The sequence below is a fragment of the Cetorhinus maximus genome, chromosome 14 (assembly GCF_964194155.1).
Source record: "Cetorhinus maximus chromosome 14, sCetMax3.hap1.1, whole genome shotgun sequence".
Lineage (NCBI taxonomy): Eukaryota > Metazoa > Chordata > Chondrichthyes > Lamniformes > Cetorhinidae > Cetorhinus > Cetorhinus maximus.
The window spans coordinates 89373714-89394681 of record NC_135892.1 but is presented as its reverse complement, the minus strand read 5'-3'; the positions used below and the strand labels follow the sequence as shown (position 1 = coordinate 89394681).

Genomic DNA, 20968 nt, shown 5'->3' with positions numbered 1-20968 from the left:
GAAATCAGGAGGCCTGCTGATGGTGGGCAGCGGGGGTGGTGGGGGTTGGTGGTGCTAGGGGAAGATTGGAGGCCTCAATTAGGGTATGGAGGTGCAAAGGCACTTATCCTCTGAATCCATTAAGTCCTCGCTGTGATGAAACTGTCAGGCTCCCCAACCCTTGGGAAACCCAAGCAACAAGAGTTGCAACTGAAATTCTGCATGACAATGAGGTTTATAGCTCAGTATCGTATTTAAAGCTCCAAAACAAGGAAAACCTCTTACAAAAGCAAAATAATATGGATGAAGAAAATCTTAAATAAATCTGAAATAAATAAAAATGCTGGAAATACTCAGCAGATCTGGCAAAATCTGTGGTAAGAGAAACATGTTTCAGGTTGATGACTTTTCATCAGAATTGTTCATTGTGTCTTTCAGAAGATAGGAGTGCATGCAGATACGGTTGCAGAATATCAGTAACCAGTTCACATAAAAAGTAATCCAGTTATTATGGCCTTCTGGGTTCAATAACATGTGTTTAGATAATAGACTGTTGGTCAAGAGTCAAATATTGGCCAGGAAAAGATACAGTTAGATACTTCCTGCCTCCCCCATACTGCAAGAGCAGCTATTGGCCAATCCTCTTAGCTTTGAGCTGTCAGGATAGGGGATAAACAAACAAACATAGGGGAAGAAAAATTATTTAGAAAATAGCTACATTGAAAGAATTACATTTTCAGGACAATTTCTGCGTTTACTTAGACATCCAATCAAGCACTGACCTTTGACTGCTCCAAAACAAGCACTGCTTTGCTAAAAGTACCTACAGAAGCAATTTCTTTGATGTGATGCTGTATTTATAAAGCCTTGTTCACCACCTTACCATCTGTAGCTTGGAGACTGTAGGCCAGTCCTAGGCCCAGGTAGCCCTTGGTAAGAAATTCACCAGCTTCTTCCCCCATAGTTGTTACAATCTTGCAAAACCGCTCTCCTTCTAGCTGAAAACAGAAAATCGTCATCACAAGAGCACAAAAATAAGAGATGGCGCTACACAGTTCATCTGGTGCTCGAAAGTTAAAATTCACTTCCGGATTCTAGGTGGGTAATGCCACAAAGAGTGAGACATAAGGCCAAGGCCATGAAGAGTGAGTCACAGAACAGAACTGGTTTTCCTTGAAGAAACAAAACTTTATTTACGATAGACGGCACAGAAACAGGCCATTTGGCCTAATCATTCCATGCTGGTGTTTATGCTCCATGCCTGCTTCTTCCCATCTTTCCTCAGGTAATCTATCATTGTAACCCTCTATTTTTTTCTCCCTCATTTGCTTGTTTAATTTCCCCTTAAATGCATCATAGTATTTCACTTCAATCACTCCCTATGGTGGTGAGCTTCATTTTCTCACCACTCCTTGTTAAAGAAGTTTCTTCTGAATTGCCTATTGGTCTTCTTGGGGGCTATCTTATATTGATGACCTCTAGTCATGCTCTTCCCCACAAGTGGAAACATTTTCTCCGCATCCACTCTATCAAAACCTTCATAATTTTAAAGACCTCATTAGGTCACCCCTCAGACTTCTTTGTTCAAGAGAAAAAGAAATCCAGTCTGCCAATTCTTTCTGATATGCATACCCATGCATTTCTGGTATCATCTTTGCAGACCTTCTCTGTACCCTCTCCAATGCCTCTATATCCTTTTTATAACACAGCAACCAGAACTGCATTTCGTACCTGTACGTACGGTCTAAACAATACACTTTTAGCATAACTTCCCTATTTTACAGTTCTAGAAATAAAATTTTGTGCTTGGTTTGCTTTATTTATGGCCTTCCTAACATCTGGTACAACTTTCAGTGGCTGGTGTATCTGTATTCCAAGATCTCTTTGTTCCTCTACCCTATCTAGATTTGCACGGTGCAAGTAATAAGTGACCCCCCTATTCTTCCTACCAAAATGTACTACCTCACATTTATCCGTGTTGAACTTCATTTGTCAGTTATTGACCCATTCTGTAAGTTTATTAATGTCCTCCTGTAAATTGTTACAGTCCTCCTCAGTATTGATTATTCTGCCCCCCTACCCCCCCACCACAATTTGGAGTCATCAGCGAATTTAGAAATTGTGGCTTTGATTCCGAAGTCCAAATCATTAATGTAAATTGTGAACAACAGTGGTCCCAGCACTGAACCCCTTGTGGAACACCACATCCCACCTTCTACACTGTGAATAACTATCTTTACTCCCTCTGCTTTCCGTCTTGAAGCCAGCTAACAAACCATTCTTCCACTTGTTCCCTGACTCCACATTCTTTGATGTTATTCATTATTCTATTATGAGGCACCACATCAAAAGCCTTTTGAAAATCCAGATCAATTACATCTACTGCATTATCATTGTCTACTCTCCCTGTTAACTACTCAAAAAATTCAATAACGTTGGTCAAGCAAGATTTTCCCTTTTGAAATCCGTGCTGATCATTAATTATTGTATTTTCCATTTCCAGGTGTCCTTTTATTCTCCTTTTTAGTATGGATTCCATTATTTTTCCTATCATCAATGTTAAGCTGACTGGTCTATAAATCCCTGGGCATGTTCTGCCCACTTCTTAAATATAGGAATTACATTAGCTGTCTTCCAATCCTCTGATACTACACCTTTTTCTAGTGAATTGCTAAATGTGTCTAATAATGCCTCGTCTATCTCTTCCCTAGATTCTTTTAAAATACATAGATGTAATCCATCTGGACCAGGGCCTTATCCACTTTGAGTTTAGTTCTTCAATACATCCCCTTTTTTATTTTAAGTGCACTTTGCACATCTCATCATTCAATGTCATGTCGACCTGTTCTATCTCCCTGATAAATATTAAAGCTAATGCCATCTATAGTTACCTATGTTATCCTGTCTACCCCTTGATAGTCCTATTCCCATCATCGCCTTCTTATTTTGTTGACGTGTCTGCAAAATATTTTACTATGTTGTCTTATGTTCCTTGATAATTTAATTTTATAATTCATCTTTGCCTTCCTAACTGTTTCCCTGACTTTTCTCCTAATCTCTTTGTACTCTCTCTTATCATGCTGAGAAGTTAGCTAATGTAGACGTTGCAGGTAAAATAGAGCATTTTCTGTCTGTAGTTTATGGCTCCTCTCTTTGTACTAGGTTACTTAGCTTCAAAATTAAATTATTTTAAGAAAGATGGTTCAAAATGGCTTCTGGAATTGCATACTGGAACGTTTGCTTCTCTTCATGAAGGCGGTCAGCAAAAAGCCAGTGAAGTCAATATTTTTGATTACCTGCACACATAAGCATTTGAGAAAACAATCAACTAAATGATGGAAACAACTGACATGCTCCACCAAACTATTAAGTAACATTACAATCTAAACAGATGGCCATCAGCTGGCAACGGTTGTGTATTTTTCAAAAGGGCTTCAGTTGACGGGTTGATCCGTTTAACCTTTCATGAACTGCTTCAAAGCTACTGTGTTATTTGAAATGACTGACAGCTGGCCATTACTGCTGCTACTACACACAATTACCTGCGAATAATCCTGTTTGCTAGTTGTCTGGTACTGATGTGGCTGACGTTACTCATTGTCTGAGTTGACAAGGCTGAACCATAGATATCTAACATGTAGAAACAATAAAGAAATCTATTTTTCAGCTAGATCATTACCTTGAGCACAAGACCAGTCTGTCGAAACAGGGAGTTGAATTTTGCCATTAGCGTGCTGATCCCATGCACAGTCAGGATCAATTCCAGGTTGGGAACCGGAAGAGTGAATAGCAGGATATCGGGTACAATCTTCCTGGAGGTGGCTAATTAAGAAGCCACCTGTGTGAGCAATTGGGCCAGCACCGGCCATGGAAAGCACAATAAGAGCAGCCAGCAGTCCCTCCCAGAATGATGTGTGCTACTCAAGTGTATGGCAGGGGAGAGAGTGCCATAAGATGGAGGTGTACCACCAATGCTGGAACCAGCATACAAATCCTAATGCCCAGAACCATCAGGTAGAGTTAATCTGCAGGGAAACACTATTTATTTTTTATTCTTTCATGGGAAGTGACGTCACCAGAAAGGCAAGCATTTGTTGCCCATCCCTAATTGACCTCAAGAAGGTGGTGTTGAGCCGCCTTCTTGAACTGTTGCAATCCATCTGGTGTAAGTACACCTATAGTGCTGTTAGGAAGGACATTCCAGGATTTTGACCCCGTGATAGTGATGGAAAGGCAATATAGTTACAAGTCAGGATGATGTATGGCTTGGAGGGGAACTTGCAGATGGTGATGTTCCCAAACATCTGCTGTCCTTGTCCTTTTAGGTGATAGAGCTCGCAGGTTTGGAAGGTGCTGTCAAAGGATGCTTGACAAGTTGTGCAGTGCCATCTTATAGATGGTGTATGCTACTGTCACTGTGCGCCAGGGAGTGATTGTTTGAGATGGTGGATGGGGTGTCGATCAAATGGGCTGCTTTGTCCTGGATAGTGGTCAGCTTCTTGGGTGTTATTGGAGCTGCACTCATCCAGGCACATGGAGAGTATTTCATCGCACTCCTGATTTGTGCCTTATAGATGGTGGACAGGCTTTGGGGGGTCAGGAGGCGAGTTACTCATCATGGCATTCCCAGCCTTTGATCTGCTCTTGTAGTTAGGTTTCTGGTCAATGGTAACTGTAGGATGCTGATGGCCATGGTAATGGGGACATGGTTAGATTCTCTCTTGTTGAAGATGTCCCTTTCCTGCCACTAGTGTAGCACAAATATTACTTGCAACTTATCAGCCCAAGACTGAACATTGTTCAATTCTTGCTGCATGTGGACATGGAGTGCTTCAGTCTCTGAAAATTCATGAACGGCGCTGAACACTGTACAATCATCAGGACACTACACTGAGGAACTTCTATAGCGATCTCCTGGGGCTGAGACGATTCACCTCCAACAACCACAACCATTTTCCTTTGTACTAGGTATGACTCCAATCAGTGGAGAGTGTTCGCCTTGATTCAACTGACTTCCATTTTGCTAGGGTTCCTTGATACCACACTTGGTCAAATGCTGTCTTGGTGTCAAGGGCCATCGCTCTCGTCTCATCCCCTGGTCGCAGATGTGCTAAATGAAACCAATACGTTCATTTAAAAATAACTCTGCAAATAATTTCATGACACACCAACCACCCTCTTCAGCTGTAGACCTTGGCCGGGATTTTGTGACCGTGCCGCAGCGCGTTTCCCCATGGCGGATGCTGCCAGCCATTCAAATCTCTGTTGACTTCGGCAGGACCAGAAGATCCCATCAGTGGGAGGGGCCGGAAAATCCCGCCCGCTGTGGGGCTCCCGTGCTCCTCCAGCAAAGTGTCATTGCCTTGGGAAATGCTGGTTAATTGGTGCTATGATGGTCTTAATTGACTTCCTGCTGCTGTCGGGCAGGCTGCCGTCCAGGCATACAGCCTGGCCCCGGGAAAAGTGGCCGGAGGTGGTTAAACATGGGAGGACTGGTCTGACACCATTTTTTCGGGAGTTCCTGGGCCCCCTACCCCAAAGTTGCTCCACAGGACTAGGAAAATTCCTGACAAAGAGATAGTGTACTTGCCCATGCGAGCTAAAATTTGTACTGAGCAGGAAAAAGTGCCCAAAAAGAGCGCAAATAGTAACCGAAGTAAGCTAGCAATTTAAATATGACTGAAAACTCAAAATTGCTTGGACTAAAATGCAGTTAATTCTACATAAAAATGAGAGGGAGACAAAGAATGGGATAAAAATGCCAAAATGTCCAGTTAGAACTGGTAGCAGGCCAACACCACTAGCTTGCAAGGAATGTTACCTCATCCAATTAAAATGTGAATTCACAGAAGATGACCTGTGGTTTGAATGTAAAATGCCTATGACGTCAATCACTTGCACCTGCTGCTTATTCATAATTAAAATATTAGCTTCTTTCTTATGCCAGTTTTACCTGTCATCTCATCGTGACGTGGATTAGTCCACAGTACATTTATTTATTTATTTTCCTATTTCCCATATTCAAAACCAGGCCAGGTTTTATGGTTAAAAAAAACCTCCTCTTGTTCTCCCATCAGTGCTCCCGGTCTCCTTAGGCTGCATACCACCTGCAACCAGGAGAGGAGGAAGGTGGACAACCTGCCCCTGGCTATCTGCAAATCTTACATTTTCTGTCTATGAGATGCGTGCATTCTCACATAGTCATATGTAGCCCACTCACTTTGTATCTGTTCCCCAGCTCCAAAAGGCTGTACATCTCTGCTCAAGGGAAGAAGCTGCAGATTGATCAGTTTCTATAGCAACCCCTTGTACCAGAGTAAATTCAATGAATTCACAAAACTAGCACTCACTGTATCACACCCTAGGGAGCCTGCAGCCTTATAATGGGGCACATTAATACTGTTTAAAAATATTTTATTCAGCAACTCTCCTGTAGGTACTGAACACACAAATTGGGAAGCCTGATTGATGGTTTTCAAAAAATTAAAATACCCTCCTCGAGTGCTGATTCACTTCCAGTACCTGACACTCGGGTATCAATCCTTTGTTATTTGCCCAGGTAGTGAGTGTTACCAGGCTGATCCCAATCCTGACCCCACAAATGGCAACTTTAGAGCCGCACAGAATTCCAGATCATGTGCAACGCGGTGCGTGGATATGCCTGAAATCATATAATTTCGATGAAATGAAATGGCCCTATTGTGATGGTTTATTCTTAAGGTTTTACATTTCAGCCGCAATGCAGTCAAATGAGGATTCCCAAGCAAGGATTTCCTGTTAAATACACAATGCAGCATTACATTGACAAGGGAGCTTTTCAGTACATTCAGAGCAAGACCGAATCTGTTGGTGTATCAATGCTGTCGCACAGTGATTCAAACACTGCACCTCGATTGTAAAAGAAGATTCAGCAATAAAAGCAGAATATGCTGGAACTGTACGTCAGAGTGATCAGTAGCTGGAAGTGCAAGATAGATTAATGTCTCAGGTGGAATGTTTCCTCACAACGGACACAGTAATGCTGAATACATTATTTTATAAAATCAAAGAGGGGAGAATAGAAAGATCAAGGGTTAAAGTATATTAACTACTTTTACAGTTTTGAACATTGGCTTTTACTTCTTTTGCATTCCCCCTGCCACTCCCCCCAACCAAGTTTATTTAAATTTAAACGTAAGAAAGGGATTTCTTCACCTTGACTACAGCAGCTCTGACCCAGCCCAAAAGATTGGCCTTTTTTGCTTTCAGACGCTAAACAATCTGCTGTGTATTTCCCAGATTTGCTAGTTTTATTTCTGACTTTGAGCATTTATGGTTTTGCTTTTAGATCACTATCTGAACATCCAGTGCTGATTGGACGAGAACTGCATCAAAATAAAAAAAAGAGATCACCAGAAGTACAGAGCTCCTGTTCGCTTTTGCTGTAGTGAACCCAAGATGATTGGAAGCTTATAAATAAAGGAATAAAAAAGAATATTTGAAACAGCTTTCAAATAAATCAATATTTTTAAGTGTAAACGCAGGGGAAAAAATCCACAATTATTCTGGCACATTCAGACTGACAGCACTCTGAGCAAGCGCCAGGGTGCAATGAGATCACTGATGATATGTAGCCTGACTGCTCCATGAAGAGATATTAGGACTTTGAAGCCAAAGCAGCAGCACATCTCTCCGCCCAACTGATAATGAATGCCAAACTGCAGTTTAACTCTTATTTTCAGCATTTATTAGCACTTCTCTTCTATCTTAGACTTTATTAAAAACAGGATAATTAATTAAAGGTAATTAATCTCCTTTAATCTACCAACAGTTTCTCAAAGTTCTTTTTAAACAAACCCTTGAGTAAGGTGTCTATTTATACATATATATAATACTTAAGTCAGCACAAGCTGCTTCCTTCTGGGGAAAACAGCAAATGATTTCAGAAGGAGCTTCCAAGGGCAAAGCATGGGTAATGGGCAAAAGCACATTAGCTCTCATCACATGCAAACAACTTGAAAATTATCCAACTTGACAGATGTGTTTTAAAATCCTTTTCGTTCACATTTTTCTTTCCACACCCACTAATCTATACACCACATTCCTCTCCCTTGTTAAACCTGTACAGCAATGTCATTACTTACAATTCTCAGGAAGGGCCTCAATGTCGCACCCAAGAGGAGCTGAATCCTTTTAGCTTCATTACAGTCCTCCTCGAAATCTCCAATGTGTATCGTGTGAGGATCACTGGTATTGATAAAGCTGCAGGTGAGCAGTTGACAGACCCTTACAGAGATAGTGCGGTCATGGTTGATGGAAAGACACTGGGCGAAATTTAATGCGCTCTCCTTAGGCACGTTTGGAGGCAGGGGCATTTAATTGGGTAGGAGGGTACCAGGTGGGGATCCGCCACCTTCTCGCCTCTGCCCTAATTAAGTTTGGGGTGGGAAGGCTCATGAACTGCCTCCCTGTCCTGGCGCCAATTGAGGCCCTTAAGTGGGCAATTAATGCCCACTTACTTAAGGGCCTCATCCTGCTGGTATTCAACCAGTCGCCACACAAGAAGCCCAAAAAGCAAACCCTGGCATGTTTGCTTGTGGGCTGCCGGGTGGGGTGGTGGGTCCCTAGCTGTCAGGTACTCGGTTTCTGATTGAGGGACCTATCATTGGGAAATGGGGGGGGGGGGTTGGGGAAAGAAGGTGACCCCATAGAGAGCTAACCTCCTGACCTTTCTTCTGATTTCCCCACGCAACCTCTAGCCAATGACCCCCTCCGTGCAACCCCCATCTCACTCTCAGTCACCTATACCCAGGGTCCCTTGCTGATCCTGGCCTCTGGTGTGTGTATTACCGGTAGCTACCACTGCTCCCCAGGTGGCACTGACAGCAATGATGGGTTGCTGGCCTCTGATTGGCATCCTTGATCCCGGGGAAGGCCCGCCACTGGCCATTAAAGTGCCTGACTGGCAATTAATATGGCGAACTTTCCCCATCAAGTCATGAATGATGGTGGACAATTAAACAACTCACTGGAGGAGGAGGCGGCTCCACAAATATCCCCAACCTCAATGATGGGGGAGCCCAGAACATCAGTGCAAAAAATAAGGTTGAAGCATTTGCTAGAATCTTCAGCCAGAAATGCCAAGTTGGATGGTCCATCTCAGCCTCCTCTGGAGGTCCCCAGCAGCACAAATGCCAGTCTTCAGCCAATTCGATTCACTCCACATGATATTAAGAAACGGCTGAAGTCACTGGATACTGAAAAGGCTATGGATCCTGACAATATTCCAGCAATAGTACTGAACACTTGTGCTCCAGAACTTTCCGCGTCCCTATCCAAGCTGTTCCAGTACAGCAACGACACTGGCATCTACCCAGCTATGTGGAATGTACAGCTATGTCCTGTACACAAAAAAAAGGACAAATTGAAACCCAGCTAATTGCTGCCCCAACAGTCTACTCTCAGCCATCAGTAAAGTGATGGAAGGGGTCATCAACAGTGCTATCAAGTGGCACTTGCGTCGCAATAACCTGCTCACTGGTGCTCAGTTTGGGTTCTGCCAGGGTCACTCAGCTCCTAACCTCATTACAGCCTTGGTTCAAACATGGACAAAACAGCTGAACTCCAGAGGTGAGGTGAGGTGGGAGTGACTGCCCTTGACATCAAGGCCACATTTGACCAAGCGTTACATCAAGGAGCCTTAGCAAAACGGAAGCCAATGGGAATTGGGGGTACCTCTCTACTGGTTGGAGTCATACCTAGCACAAAGGAAAATGGTTGTGGTTGTTGGAGGTCAATCATCTCAATTTCAGGACATCACTGCAGGAGTTCCTCTGTATAGTGTCCTAGGCCCAACCATCTTCATCTGCTTCATCAATGACCTTCCTTCCATCATAAGGTCAGAAGTGGGGATGTTCACTGATGATTGCACAATGTTCAGCATCATTCACAACTCCAAAGGTATTGAAGCAGTCCATGTTCAAATGCAGCAAGACCTGGACAATATCCAGGCTTGGGCTGACAAGTGACAAGTAACATTGGTGCCACAGAAGTGCCAGGTAATGATCATCTCCAACAAGAGAGAATCTAACTATCACCCCTTAACATTCAATGGCATTACCATTGCTGATTCCCCCACAATTAACATCCTGGGGGTTACCATTGACCAGAAACTGAACATGACTAGCCATATAAATACTGTGGCTACAAGAGCAGGTCAGAGGCTAGGAATCCTGTGGCAAGTAACTCGCCACCTGACCCCCAGAGCCTGTCCAGCAACTAAAAGGTTCAAGTCAGGAATGTGATGGAATACTCTCTGCTTGCCTAGATGAGTGCAGCTCCAACAACTCTAAAAAGCTCAACACCATCCAGACAAAGCAGCCCACTTGTTTGACACTCCACTCACAAACACTCACTCCCTCCACCACTGATGCACAGTAGCAATAGTTTGTACCATCTACAAGATGCACCGCAGGAACTCACCAAGACTCCTCAAACAGCACCTTCCAAGCCCACAACCACTAACATCTAGAAGGACAAGGGCAGCAGATACATGGGAACACCACCCCCTCCAAGCCACAGGTCATCATGACTTGGAAGTACATCACCCTTCCTTCAATGTCCCTGGGTCCAAACCCTGGAATTCCCTCCCTAACAGCACTGTGGGTATGCCTACAGCAGATGGACTGCAGCGGTTCCAGAAGGTAGCTCACCACCACCTTCTCAACGGCAATTAGGGATGAGCAATAAATGCTGGCCTAGCCAGCGACGCCCACATCCCATGAACAAATATCAAAAAAAAAAATGGTGACGCTGGGCTCTTACTGGTTCTCCAGCCACCCAGTGAAACCCCCATCACCTGGATTAAATTCCACCCACTGTTTCTTCACTAGGCAGAGCAGGGATTATGACAGGCTAAATACACTGCTTCCCTTTCATCTCTCAGATCAGAGTTGAAATCTAGCCCTGATTGAATGAAACTTTCTACCAGCTGTACGATTCAAATGAAAAAAGCATACAACTACATAGAAATTATAACAGGCTCTTTGGTCCAACCAGATTCAAATTGTATTAATCCTCCTTGAACTGAAGTCTTACTCCCATGTGGTCATTCTATTCCTTCATGCTCCTTTCCTTTAAACACCCATGCTTAAAACGTTGACATGGTTGCTGCTTCAACACTAATTCTGGTACTGCATTCCACAGTCTCACAACTCTATAACAAGATCTGACCAGAATCTTTTATATTTAACCTTGCATCAATGTCTCTTGCTCTATACTCCTCAATCACTGAAAGTCCTTTCCTATCTGCTCTGTCCATCCCTTCATAATTTTAAACACCTATCAAATCTCCTTTAATCTCCTCCGTTTTAATGAAAGCAATTTTCAAGGCTTTCTTCATATTCCTATTTCCTGTATCCATCACACAGAAATTACAGCAAAACCAATTGGCCATTTGGATCAACTGAGCTATACTGGTGTTTATGCTCCACATAAACCTCCTCAGCTTATCATTCAGCGATACCTTAGTTTCTTTATGTATCTTCACACTTTTTTTCTCCCTTGGGGAGGGGTATGGAATTTTGCAAGGATTTCGTAGGCTGCTTAACAACCTGCTTTGAACCACACAAACACTCCTTCTGGCCAACAAGTCCAGGAGTGAGATTTGAATCTGGGCCTTCTGGCTCAGGAGTGTTACCAACTGAGCCACACGAGCTCAGTTTCCTAGTGATTCTGTGGTATACCCTCTCAGTGCCTCAATATCCTTCCTATTGTCTGGAGTCTAAAACTAAACACAGTACTTTACTAGAGTTTTATATAGATTCATAATTGCATCTCAACCTCTTTATTCTATGCTACTTTCTTAACCATTTGAGATGCATTTTTAATGCCTTATGAACAGGAACATTAAATGCCTCTGCTCTTCCAAATTACCCAGTTTCCACATTCAAAGTATAATTACTACTTTCGTTATTTTGACTAATAGGTACCGCCTTATGATTACAGAAATTACATTCCATCTGCCACTTTTTTGCCCATTCTACCATCTTATCAAAATCTTTTGGTCCTCATAATTATTCATTACGTCCCCGACTGTAGAATCATCTGCAGATTTGGACACTACTTCCTCTAGTCCATTTAGCCTACATTCAAATCATTGATATACATAGTGAACAGAAGCAGACACAGATAGAAACTTCCAGGACACCCACTATGTCCCCTATTGTAGATTAATCTGCCAACTTGGACACCACTCCCTCTAGCCCATTCAGCCTGCATCCCAATCATTGAAATACATACTGAACATAAGCAGAGATGGATAGAAACCTCCAGGACACCCAATCTTCTGAAAACTACCCACAACGTCTACAGGAAAGAGATGAAAATTATTAAGAAAAGAAAGGTACCTAAATCAGCACTGTGTTTATAAACAACCTGCTGGATGATTTATAAAGGTTAGAGATGTGGCTATTTTGTGCGTGCGCGTATTTTAAAAGTTTAATTTAAGATAAGACCACATTTATGGAAATTGCAGTCAGCAAGGAGCACAAGTCTGTCACAATTCCAATAGAAGATGGGGGTAGGGAGGTGGAGGATGGTTGAGCTGCAAATAGATGCAGAACTCGCATCCCAGTCTTTGCCTAGCACAACTTACCCCCAAATTGCATAGTCCAACTGAGGCCCACTCACATCAAGTTCACCCCTGATAGGTCCAGCAGAGGGACTAATTACCTTCTGATACTACACCTTTAATGGTTCTTTCCACTTCCCATGAGAAATCAAGAATTTTTATTCCAGTATTCTTTGGCCGAATAAGAGTCACTTTACAGTCATTCCATGTTAAAGCCCATCACATACCTGTCCTTCAATAGCCTCCATGGAAGCACTGGCCAGTTATTTGAAGGTGCTTAGGTGGCAATAAGTTGCACTTAGATATTGTCATTAACACAGTAAAATATTCCAAGGCATTTCACAGGAGCATTATCAAACAAAGCTTAACAGTGAACCACATAAGGAGATATTAGGGTAGTTGACCAAAAGTTTATTCAGAGGTAGGGTAAAGGAACATCTAAAAGGAGAAAGAGTGCAGGTTATCAAGATAGGGAGGGGCGAGGCCATAGATGGATTTGAAAATTAGGATAACAATTTTAAAATCAGTGTGTTACTTAACCAGGAGGCAATGTAGGTCAACGAGTACAGGGATGATGTGTGAAGGGGGCTTCGTGTAGGTTAGGACATGGGCATCAAAGTTTTGGGTGACCTCAAGTTTATAGAAGGTAGAATATGGTAGGTTGGCTTGGAGCATTTTGGAACAGTATACAACTGAAAGGAATGGAAGTTCAAATGTGTGTAAATAAAAGTGTGAATTAAAAAAAACTTTAACGTCTTAACTCTATGCTTAACTTTTAACATCCTAGTTTTAATGTGCTTTAGCAAGTTATATAAATATTACCTTTTGGAGGTCCGAAGATGCAATTGCACACTTAAAATGGTGAAGATTACTTTGTACTAAGTGGGAGTTTTCATACTCGACTGTTAGCTAGTGTAGCACATGCTTCCAAAGGAATTTGTACTGGTTAATGTATATACGGGATAACATGACGACAAATTAAACTGATGTCAGCTGCATTGCCGGATGGAGAATGTGTACACCATCCCACTCCCATATAGTTAATATCCTTCCGACGATTGCAGTCATTACGTAAACCAGAGCAGGACACTTGGGTTGCCAGTAACAAGCACTGAAAAGACAACTATACCAAGAGCAGTATGTCATATTAGAAATAGGTGTCACCCATGGCTCATGGTAGCACTTAGCTGGATCAGAAAATATTTTAATTGGTTTTTTTTTAAGCAATTTGAAAATGTTCTCTCCTAGAGGCATTGACCATAGCAGTACAAACATCTTGGTACTAGTCACCGGCCACTATCTCACACAGGTAGTCATTCTTCACATGTGATCACAGTCAGTGAACACCGTCAAGCTGTTTCACTGCAGGACATAATTCTGTTTCCACACAGTGCCCATCTTCAAGCAGCCTAAAGCAGTTGTCACTGCCTAGTAATCACCCTGATGACTTTCTACACCCTATAGTGTCATTCTTAACAACAACAGCTAACAATGTAGCACAGGAATCAAACCTTTATGATCCTGCAACAAACACTGGGTGAGATTTTACCAGCCCTCTGATGGTAGGCTAGGAGGGTAGCTGGGGGGTGGGGGGGGGGGGGGCGGTGGTGAGTGAAAGTGGGTGCGGATGCTGTGAAATGCCAGGGAATTGCCATCAGGATGGTTCGCTGACACAGTCCCAATGCCAGGTCATTTAACCAGTAGTGCAAATGCCATCAGTCCAGCCACCACTGACCAAAGGCAGGCAGACAGTCAATTTGAATAACTGTAGGCCCTACTGAGAGCCTTTTTCCTGGGCTCATGAAGGCGGCCTCCCAGCATCTTCCCGGGGGATAGGTATGGAGGCTCTAAGGTTATCCCTCCGATCTTCTGGACCTGCCTGCCTGGCCCTGAGAGAAAAGTGATTAGTGTTCCTCCTCGGTCATTCCTCGGACTTGCACGCAGCTCTGCATTTAGTAATTCCATCTCTATAGTGGAAACTTTGGGTACTAATCCAAGATCTGCATAAACATTTGGTTGCTTACTTAGCTCAAATAAATAAGATTATATCTGCATAGAATCCCTGCCTTTAACTCGATTCATAAGTCCACTGCTGCCGTGTCAGCACTGCCAAGCATTGATAAGATAGTGTCTCTCCAATAGTATAGGAGTACATGTAACTCCTTCCGGCATTGCGGTGTGCAAATTGACAGTTAAGCCATGATGAGAAATTGAGCTTCAAATCAAAATTTCTTAATAGTGGTATATTGTTATATGCACACATTAATCACAGCCAGGAAAACTGCAGATTTAATCCCTTGACTGTGCTAAGATAGTTGATTTCAGATAGTGTCACTCAGTCATTATGATTGCTATCAACACCCAGGGCTAAGCGGGGACAAAAAGGAAGATGGACTTACATTTATACTGATGATCTCAGGAGGCCCCAAAGCACTTTCCAGCCTAATGAAGTACTTTTGAAATCTAATCACTGTGGTAATGTTGGCAGCGTGGCAGTCAATTGTATACTCAGCAAGATCCCACATCTGTGATGAAGACCAGGGGCAGAATCTTTGGCTCGGCGAGCGGGGGCAGGTCCTGCTCGCTGAGGCGTAAAATGACACGGGGTGACGTCGGGCGTGCGTCCCAACGTCACTGCGCGTCATTTAGATTTTCAGTTCGGCGGACGCGCAGTTGACTTGGCTGCACGCCTGCCGAACTGTCAAAGGCCTAGTAAGGCCTGTTAAAAAGCAATTAAGGCAATCAGCTGAGCTGCCTGTCCAGCCTTAAGGTTGGCGGGCAGGCGAAGAGCCGAGGTGGCCCTCGCATTTTTCATGGAACTTCATCCACAGGCGGGATGAGGGTTCATGAATGATCTAAAATTTTCAGAAAAAGTTTTATTAAAAATTAATGCACATGCCCCAGCTCCTGTGACAGTTTCACATGAGGGGACATGTCATAAAAATTTTTCAACACTTTATTAAACTGTTTAAACTTAATACTAATCTCCCTGAGGCACCTTTCACTCTTTCACGCACATGCACGGAAGAGTGCACTCCGGACTGAGGCAAACCCCCCCCACCGGACGGGGAGCACACAGCGCTTCCGGGCGGACGTCATGCTGAGAGGGCCTTAATTGGCCCGCCCATGTAAAATGACGGCGCCCAGCCAATCAGGGGGCGCCGATCAGCTGCGCGCCCGCCCCCGCACAACCCCCGACGGGGAGAAAATTCTCCCCCAGGTCATCTGATTTTTTTTTAAAGTGATGTTAATTCAGTGATATTGGCCAGGACACCAGAAATAACTTCTCTACTCCTTCCTTCCAAATCGTGCCATTGAATTTTTTTCCATCTACATGAGAGGCAGTCAGAGAGTCAGTTTAACATCTAATCTGAAAGACTGTCTTCAGTACTGCGCTGTAGCATCAGTCTAGATTGTTATGCTCAGGTCTCTGGGGTGGAACTTGAACTCAGCCAACTGAGCCATGGCTGACACAGGATTAAATTTCAAGCCAAATTTTGCATCACAGTGTAACTATAAACCTCACCAGGGGCAGGTGAAGGGGGGTCAGGGAGAAAAGGAGTGAAAAGGTATTAGCCGGGGTTCTTCTCTTGACTATTGTCATACGGACTCGTAACATTAACTCTGTCTCTCTCTCCAAGATGCTGCCAGACCTGCTGAGTTTTTCCAACATTTTCTGTTTTATATTTCAGATTTCTCGCATCCACAGTATTTCGCTTTATTCTTCTCCTGAATGTTGTGCAGTGACCTGAGTCGACGCCAGGAATGGACAGGACAAACACTCTAGCACAACACAACCGAACAGCCTGACAGTAGTCACTTACATAGGTTGACTCTGCAGAATGGCCACTTGACAAAAGTGTCAGCATCCATGGAAACATGAGCAGAATTTTCCTGGGCTAGGTGTGGTGGGCTTGGAGGTGGGGGAAGCTGGGAAATGGTGGAAAACCATGTCTGGCTGGCTTCCTGACGCATTCATGCCGCCAGGGAAATTTCCCAGTGGTAGGCAGGCATGTGGATCAGCTACCCACTGCAAGGTGATGGGTAGCCAATTTAAATAATTAAAGCCTCAACTATGGGCGATTTAGCAGGCCTGCCACTGAGCAGCACTCTCAGCATTTGGGGAGACTCAGGGGTCATTGGAGGTACAGGCTTCAGCCCCCAAAACAGGGGACCACCAGCAGCAAAGGCCATACCAGTAGTCCAAATGTTACTGCTGGAGGGATTTCCCTCTCTGCTGTTAGGGGCCTGCCTGCTCGAAACGTCTGAATTTATAGTTTAAATTTATGCCTCCGAGTGCGCCTCCATTTTGAGACCCTCAAGACCTCCTACCTGCCTCTCCAGCTTCCATCTCTCTCGGTGGGGCTGCCAAGTCTCTACAGCTGCTGGCCATGTGATTGGGTCTAGAGCCACAGGAGCCCACCTGCCGTCCTTAGCAGGAGGGTGAGCTCGGAGACAGCCAAAAGGAGCCGCTTCTGGGAAAATAGCCCCCCCACCCCCCCCACCCCACCCCAGCTAGGCACCTGGTAAGTGTGGGCTGAGGATTCCCATTTGGTCCTGCCGTTGGGATCCTGAAGCCCACGGGAAAACCTGCCCAATAACTCAGCATGAGTCACTGTCCTCAGGAGGCATTATAACTGGGACCCAGAGGAACAACTTTATGCTTAAACAGTGTTGCAAAATTGGGCTTGAAATTACCAACGCCCACAACCACCACCCACCGCCCCCCACTAAACCCTCCACACACACCCAAGTACACAATACATAATCTCGGCAAGGCTTGCACAGAGAACAACAGTAACTGGAGGTGGGGACGCCTCTTCCCACAGGAAGCAGAAAAGAATAATTTCCCTCTTGCATTTTGGGCAAGTTAGAGACCAGTAATGGACTTGGACAGAGGCCACCAGCCTGTTCTTCTAGGTGCATGAAGCAGGGGTGATGTGGTGGGTGGGTGGGGGATCGGGGTGAAACTGGTAAGGCAGAAACAAGCTATGCGCACACCATCTCAAATCTGCAAATTTTTTTTTTTTAAAAGGTTCTGCACTACGCCTGGTATGATCAGACAACTAATTACATTTGAAGCAGATTTACAAAATGTCCGTTTCTCTCCCCGTCACCCAATATCACCATGAGAATCAATCAGAAATAGTAATTATCCACTCCCTACCCCCCACAAACTTTTAACAAGACTGCACATTTGGAAGTGCTGACAAAGAATCAGAAAGTAGTATTTCTCCTTGAAAGTTGCAGGAGAGGGTTCAGAATTGCAGGTGCTGTTTGATTATACCACAGAAACTTTATTAGAGACTGCAGAGGCCAATGCAGATCCTGTCAATAATAATTAACCTTCCCGACTCTACCACCTCCGCAGCATTGCTGATACGCCCATTTGAGTCTCTCTGAACTCCACATGATTAAAATAGATGAAATGCTGACTACATATTCGGCTGAGAGCCTCACATTGCACTGCAGACGGGGAAAACAGGCAATTTGCCAAGTTTTTAAATGCATATGGTCAATCTTTTATGCTTTAGCACTTCCAGCTAATTTGCTTGCTGGCTGGAGCTCATAAAAATAGCAGAATTAGTAAGGGGCTGTTATAAAAAAGAGAAATAGTCAGATTTGTAAGTTTTCATGGGCTTGTTTTAGAAAAAAATAATCATAAAAGTCTTTGCAATTTTGTTGTCTAAGTTACAGGCAAAATTGTTTAATTCAGACCCAACAGATACTTGATCCCAACCTACAATTTTGGTTTAGTGTTGTTCCTTCCCATTGCTCCTTCATGCCATAGAAGCCAAATTCCTCTTACTACACAAAATTCATCACACAACTTCAATGCTTTCATGTTTCTTCCCTGTCCCCCTTTCTAGAGAATCCCAATGTGCTTAGGACTCTAAAATTACAATGTTTGCTACATCCTTTAACTTGTACCATCATTAACCGTTATAACATGAAATATCCAGTCCTTTAAGAACGCTGCTCCCAAAAGACTGTGCGTCACTTGTACTCTCACAGACACTCGTCATCTTTTAATTATCAGGTTGGTATAGGGCGGATTAGCAGGGGTGAACAACTTCAATAACATTTCCGAGAAATCAAAGGTAAAAGGCTAATACATTTTGTCCCCAATTCTCAAAACTTACTGAGTGAAGCTCACAAAATCAATTTTGGAACCTATCGATAAATTGTCAGGCCTCCCCATGGTATCCCTTCATAATGAGTAGACAGATGCATCGTTTTAACAGCAACGTGTGATAGGGAAGCAACAGGACGTGCAAACTACACATTTACTTTGTTAACAGATATTAGTGGATGTCTTGTGGCTTAGCTCAGAGAAAGTCAACACAAAGCAAATTTCCCTCAGAGTGTATTAGTGATGCTGTAGCTATGGTAATCTTCAGCTGTTCAAACTTATGCTCCATCTAGTAGTAGAAATGTGCAGCTGCTCATGTCACTGTGTCACAGAATGGTGATGTCCAAATAATGAGTGCGCAACATATACTGTAAATTCCACTCCCTGCTACATAAAACGATTCAGGTGAGGGATACACTTACCCATTGCAGAGATCCAATGCAGACCTTGGCAGCCATGAGCGGTATGCTTGGATCATTGGGATGGAGTTGTGCACACTCTCTGAGAGCAGAAACAGCCCAAGTTGACTGAAAATCAAAAAGTGATCCAAAGTTATTTTATCCTTGAATATTTTTTCTGTTTATTTCAGCATAATTGAGTTTCTCACCATTAACAAACCTATTGTAAGAAACATGTTACGATCTCTGTAGAGACTATTAACTTTTAAAAAGGAATTCGAACTTGCAGTTGATAGCTGAAATGATAATACAAGATTTCATGTTTTAAGACTTTTGCTGTATCAAACAGACTAAAAGCACTATTGAGTAAGCATGAATTTTGCAGACAACCTTTACTTTAAACAACAGAACACAACTTTCCCCTTTTACTTTTAACACAACTATAAATCACTGCAGATATACTTTACCCTATCCCTTTAGTAGTCATTCAACTTTCCCAGATCCAGTTCAAAGTGATTCTCAGCTCCTGAGGGTTTACTTCCGTTCTTTTCCTTTCTCAGCCTGATAACTTTTAACCCCAGAAAGGCATTTTGTGGTGAGGGTTTTTCCTGGCGATTCCCCCCGCTAACGCAAGTTAGGTGAATCTCCCAGTCTCATTTCAAATTTGGTCTTTTCAATCTGAGCGCGAGGTCCGATCTGCATTTCTGCGCAATGAACCGTAGAGACTTTCAGCCTCTAGCTGCTCCCTCTTCTCCTGGATGCTGGCAGACTAACTGTATCTGAGAGTTTCAGGGATATCTTAGAATCCCTTTCCCTCTCAAGACCCATCTCCATGGCAACATAAATTACACGGGCCTTGCAACCAGATAGAAATTCTGATTAGATCTGCTTAGGACCACAATTCTCTTTTACCTTGGAAGTAAATAAACAATTTGAAGCATAAGTGCTCACAACCCAACATTCTCAACATCTTCAGAGACTACGAGTCTAACCGCTGTAAACACAGATGCTCCTGCCATTATCTGTAAGTGTGAACACCTTACACCTTCTTTCCATCCAAACAACCCAGGCCTCCCTTTAATCTTTGACAGTCACATCACCCAGGCCTATTGTTAAGCAGACTTCAGAACAGGTCACATGACCCCCTTCGCTTTACCTTCAATTAAAGACGCAGTTCCGAACATAACAATTTCATAAACCTCATTATTGTAACAAATAATTAAAATGCAGAATGCAAAACTTGACATTAATAACCACCATGAAAACAAATTTCTCTTTGATATCATGCATCCAGTACAAAGTCACTTCCAGTGCAAAGTATTTAGCGAAAGAAAGTTTTTAAGTATGAAAGAACCAGATTAGCCATTCTGTAACTGGTATATCTCCTTCTCTTGGTTAGGTTTCTCTTCTTCAATATTCTTTCCTATCTTAAAGGAGATGACTCATGCTGGCCAATTCTCACAACCAACAGCAGACCTTCCCTTTGGCATACCTCATCCAAATGACCACTCAACATGTGTAGAACTGCACAGTAAGTGTTAGCACACGATTCAATTATGGCTCAGGAGCAGGGAGCCTGGGGGATATCACAGCAGACCTGATCTTATGTCCACAAAAATTCCAAAGAGGAGATAATTGCAGAGCAATCAGGGAATGGGCGCCTGGATCATTTTTCCATCCCTACTGGGGGGTACACTGGAATTAACTTTAGTGCCTCTATCACCACCCAGGGTGAAATTAGCCAAGTCAGGCACAATACTAGGACTGATTTAACACTGAGTCATCAGGGTGCTCCTTCCTTACTCTGGTAAGCTTTAAATTCAAGTGCAATATTGAGCTTATGTCACC

General features: G+C 43.3%; 1 protein-coding gene across 5 annotated transcripts in view; it reads right to left on the bottom strand.

Annotated features, from left to right (window-relative positions):
* Positions 1-20968, bottom strand: part of LOC144689807 (tetratricopeptide repeat protein 7A-like) — a 324990-nt gene that overhangs the window by 178577 nt on the left and 125445 nt on the right. For all 5 annotated transcript variants that reach the window (XM_078557204.1, XM_078557205.1, XM_078557206.1 and 2 more), the window contains 2 exons: positions 19145-19249; positions 863-977 (listed from right to left, as the gene is read on the bottom strand). In XM_078557204.1, coding sequence (XP_078413330.1) covers positions 863-977; positions 19145-19249 — 220 coding nt within the window. The remainder of the gene's footprint in view (positions 1-862; positions 978-19144; positions 19250-20968) is intronic.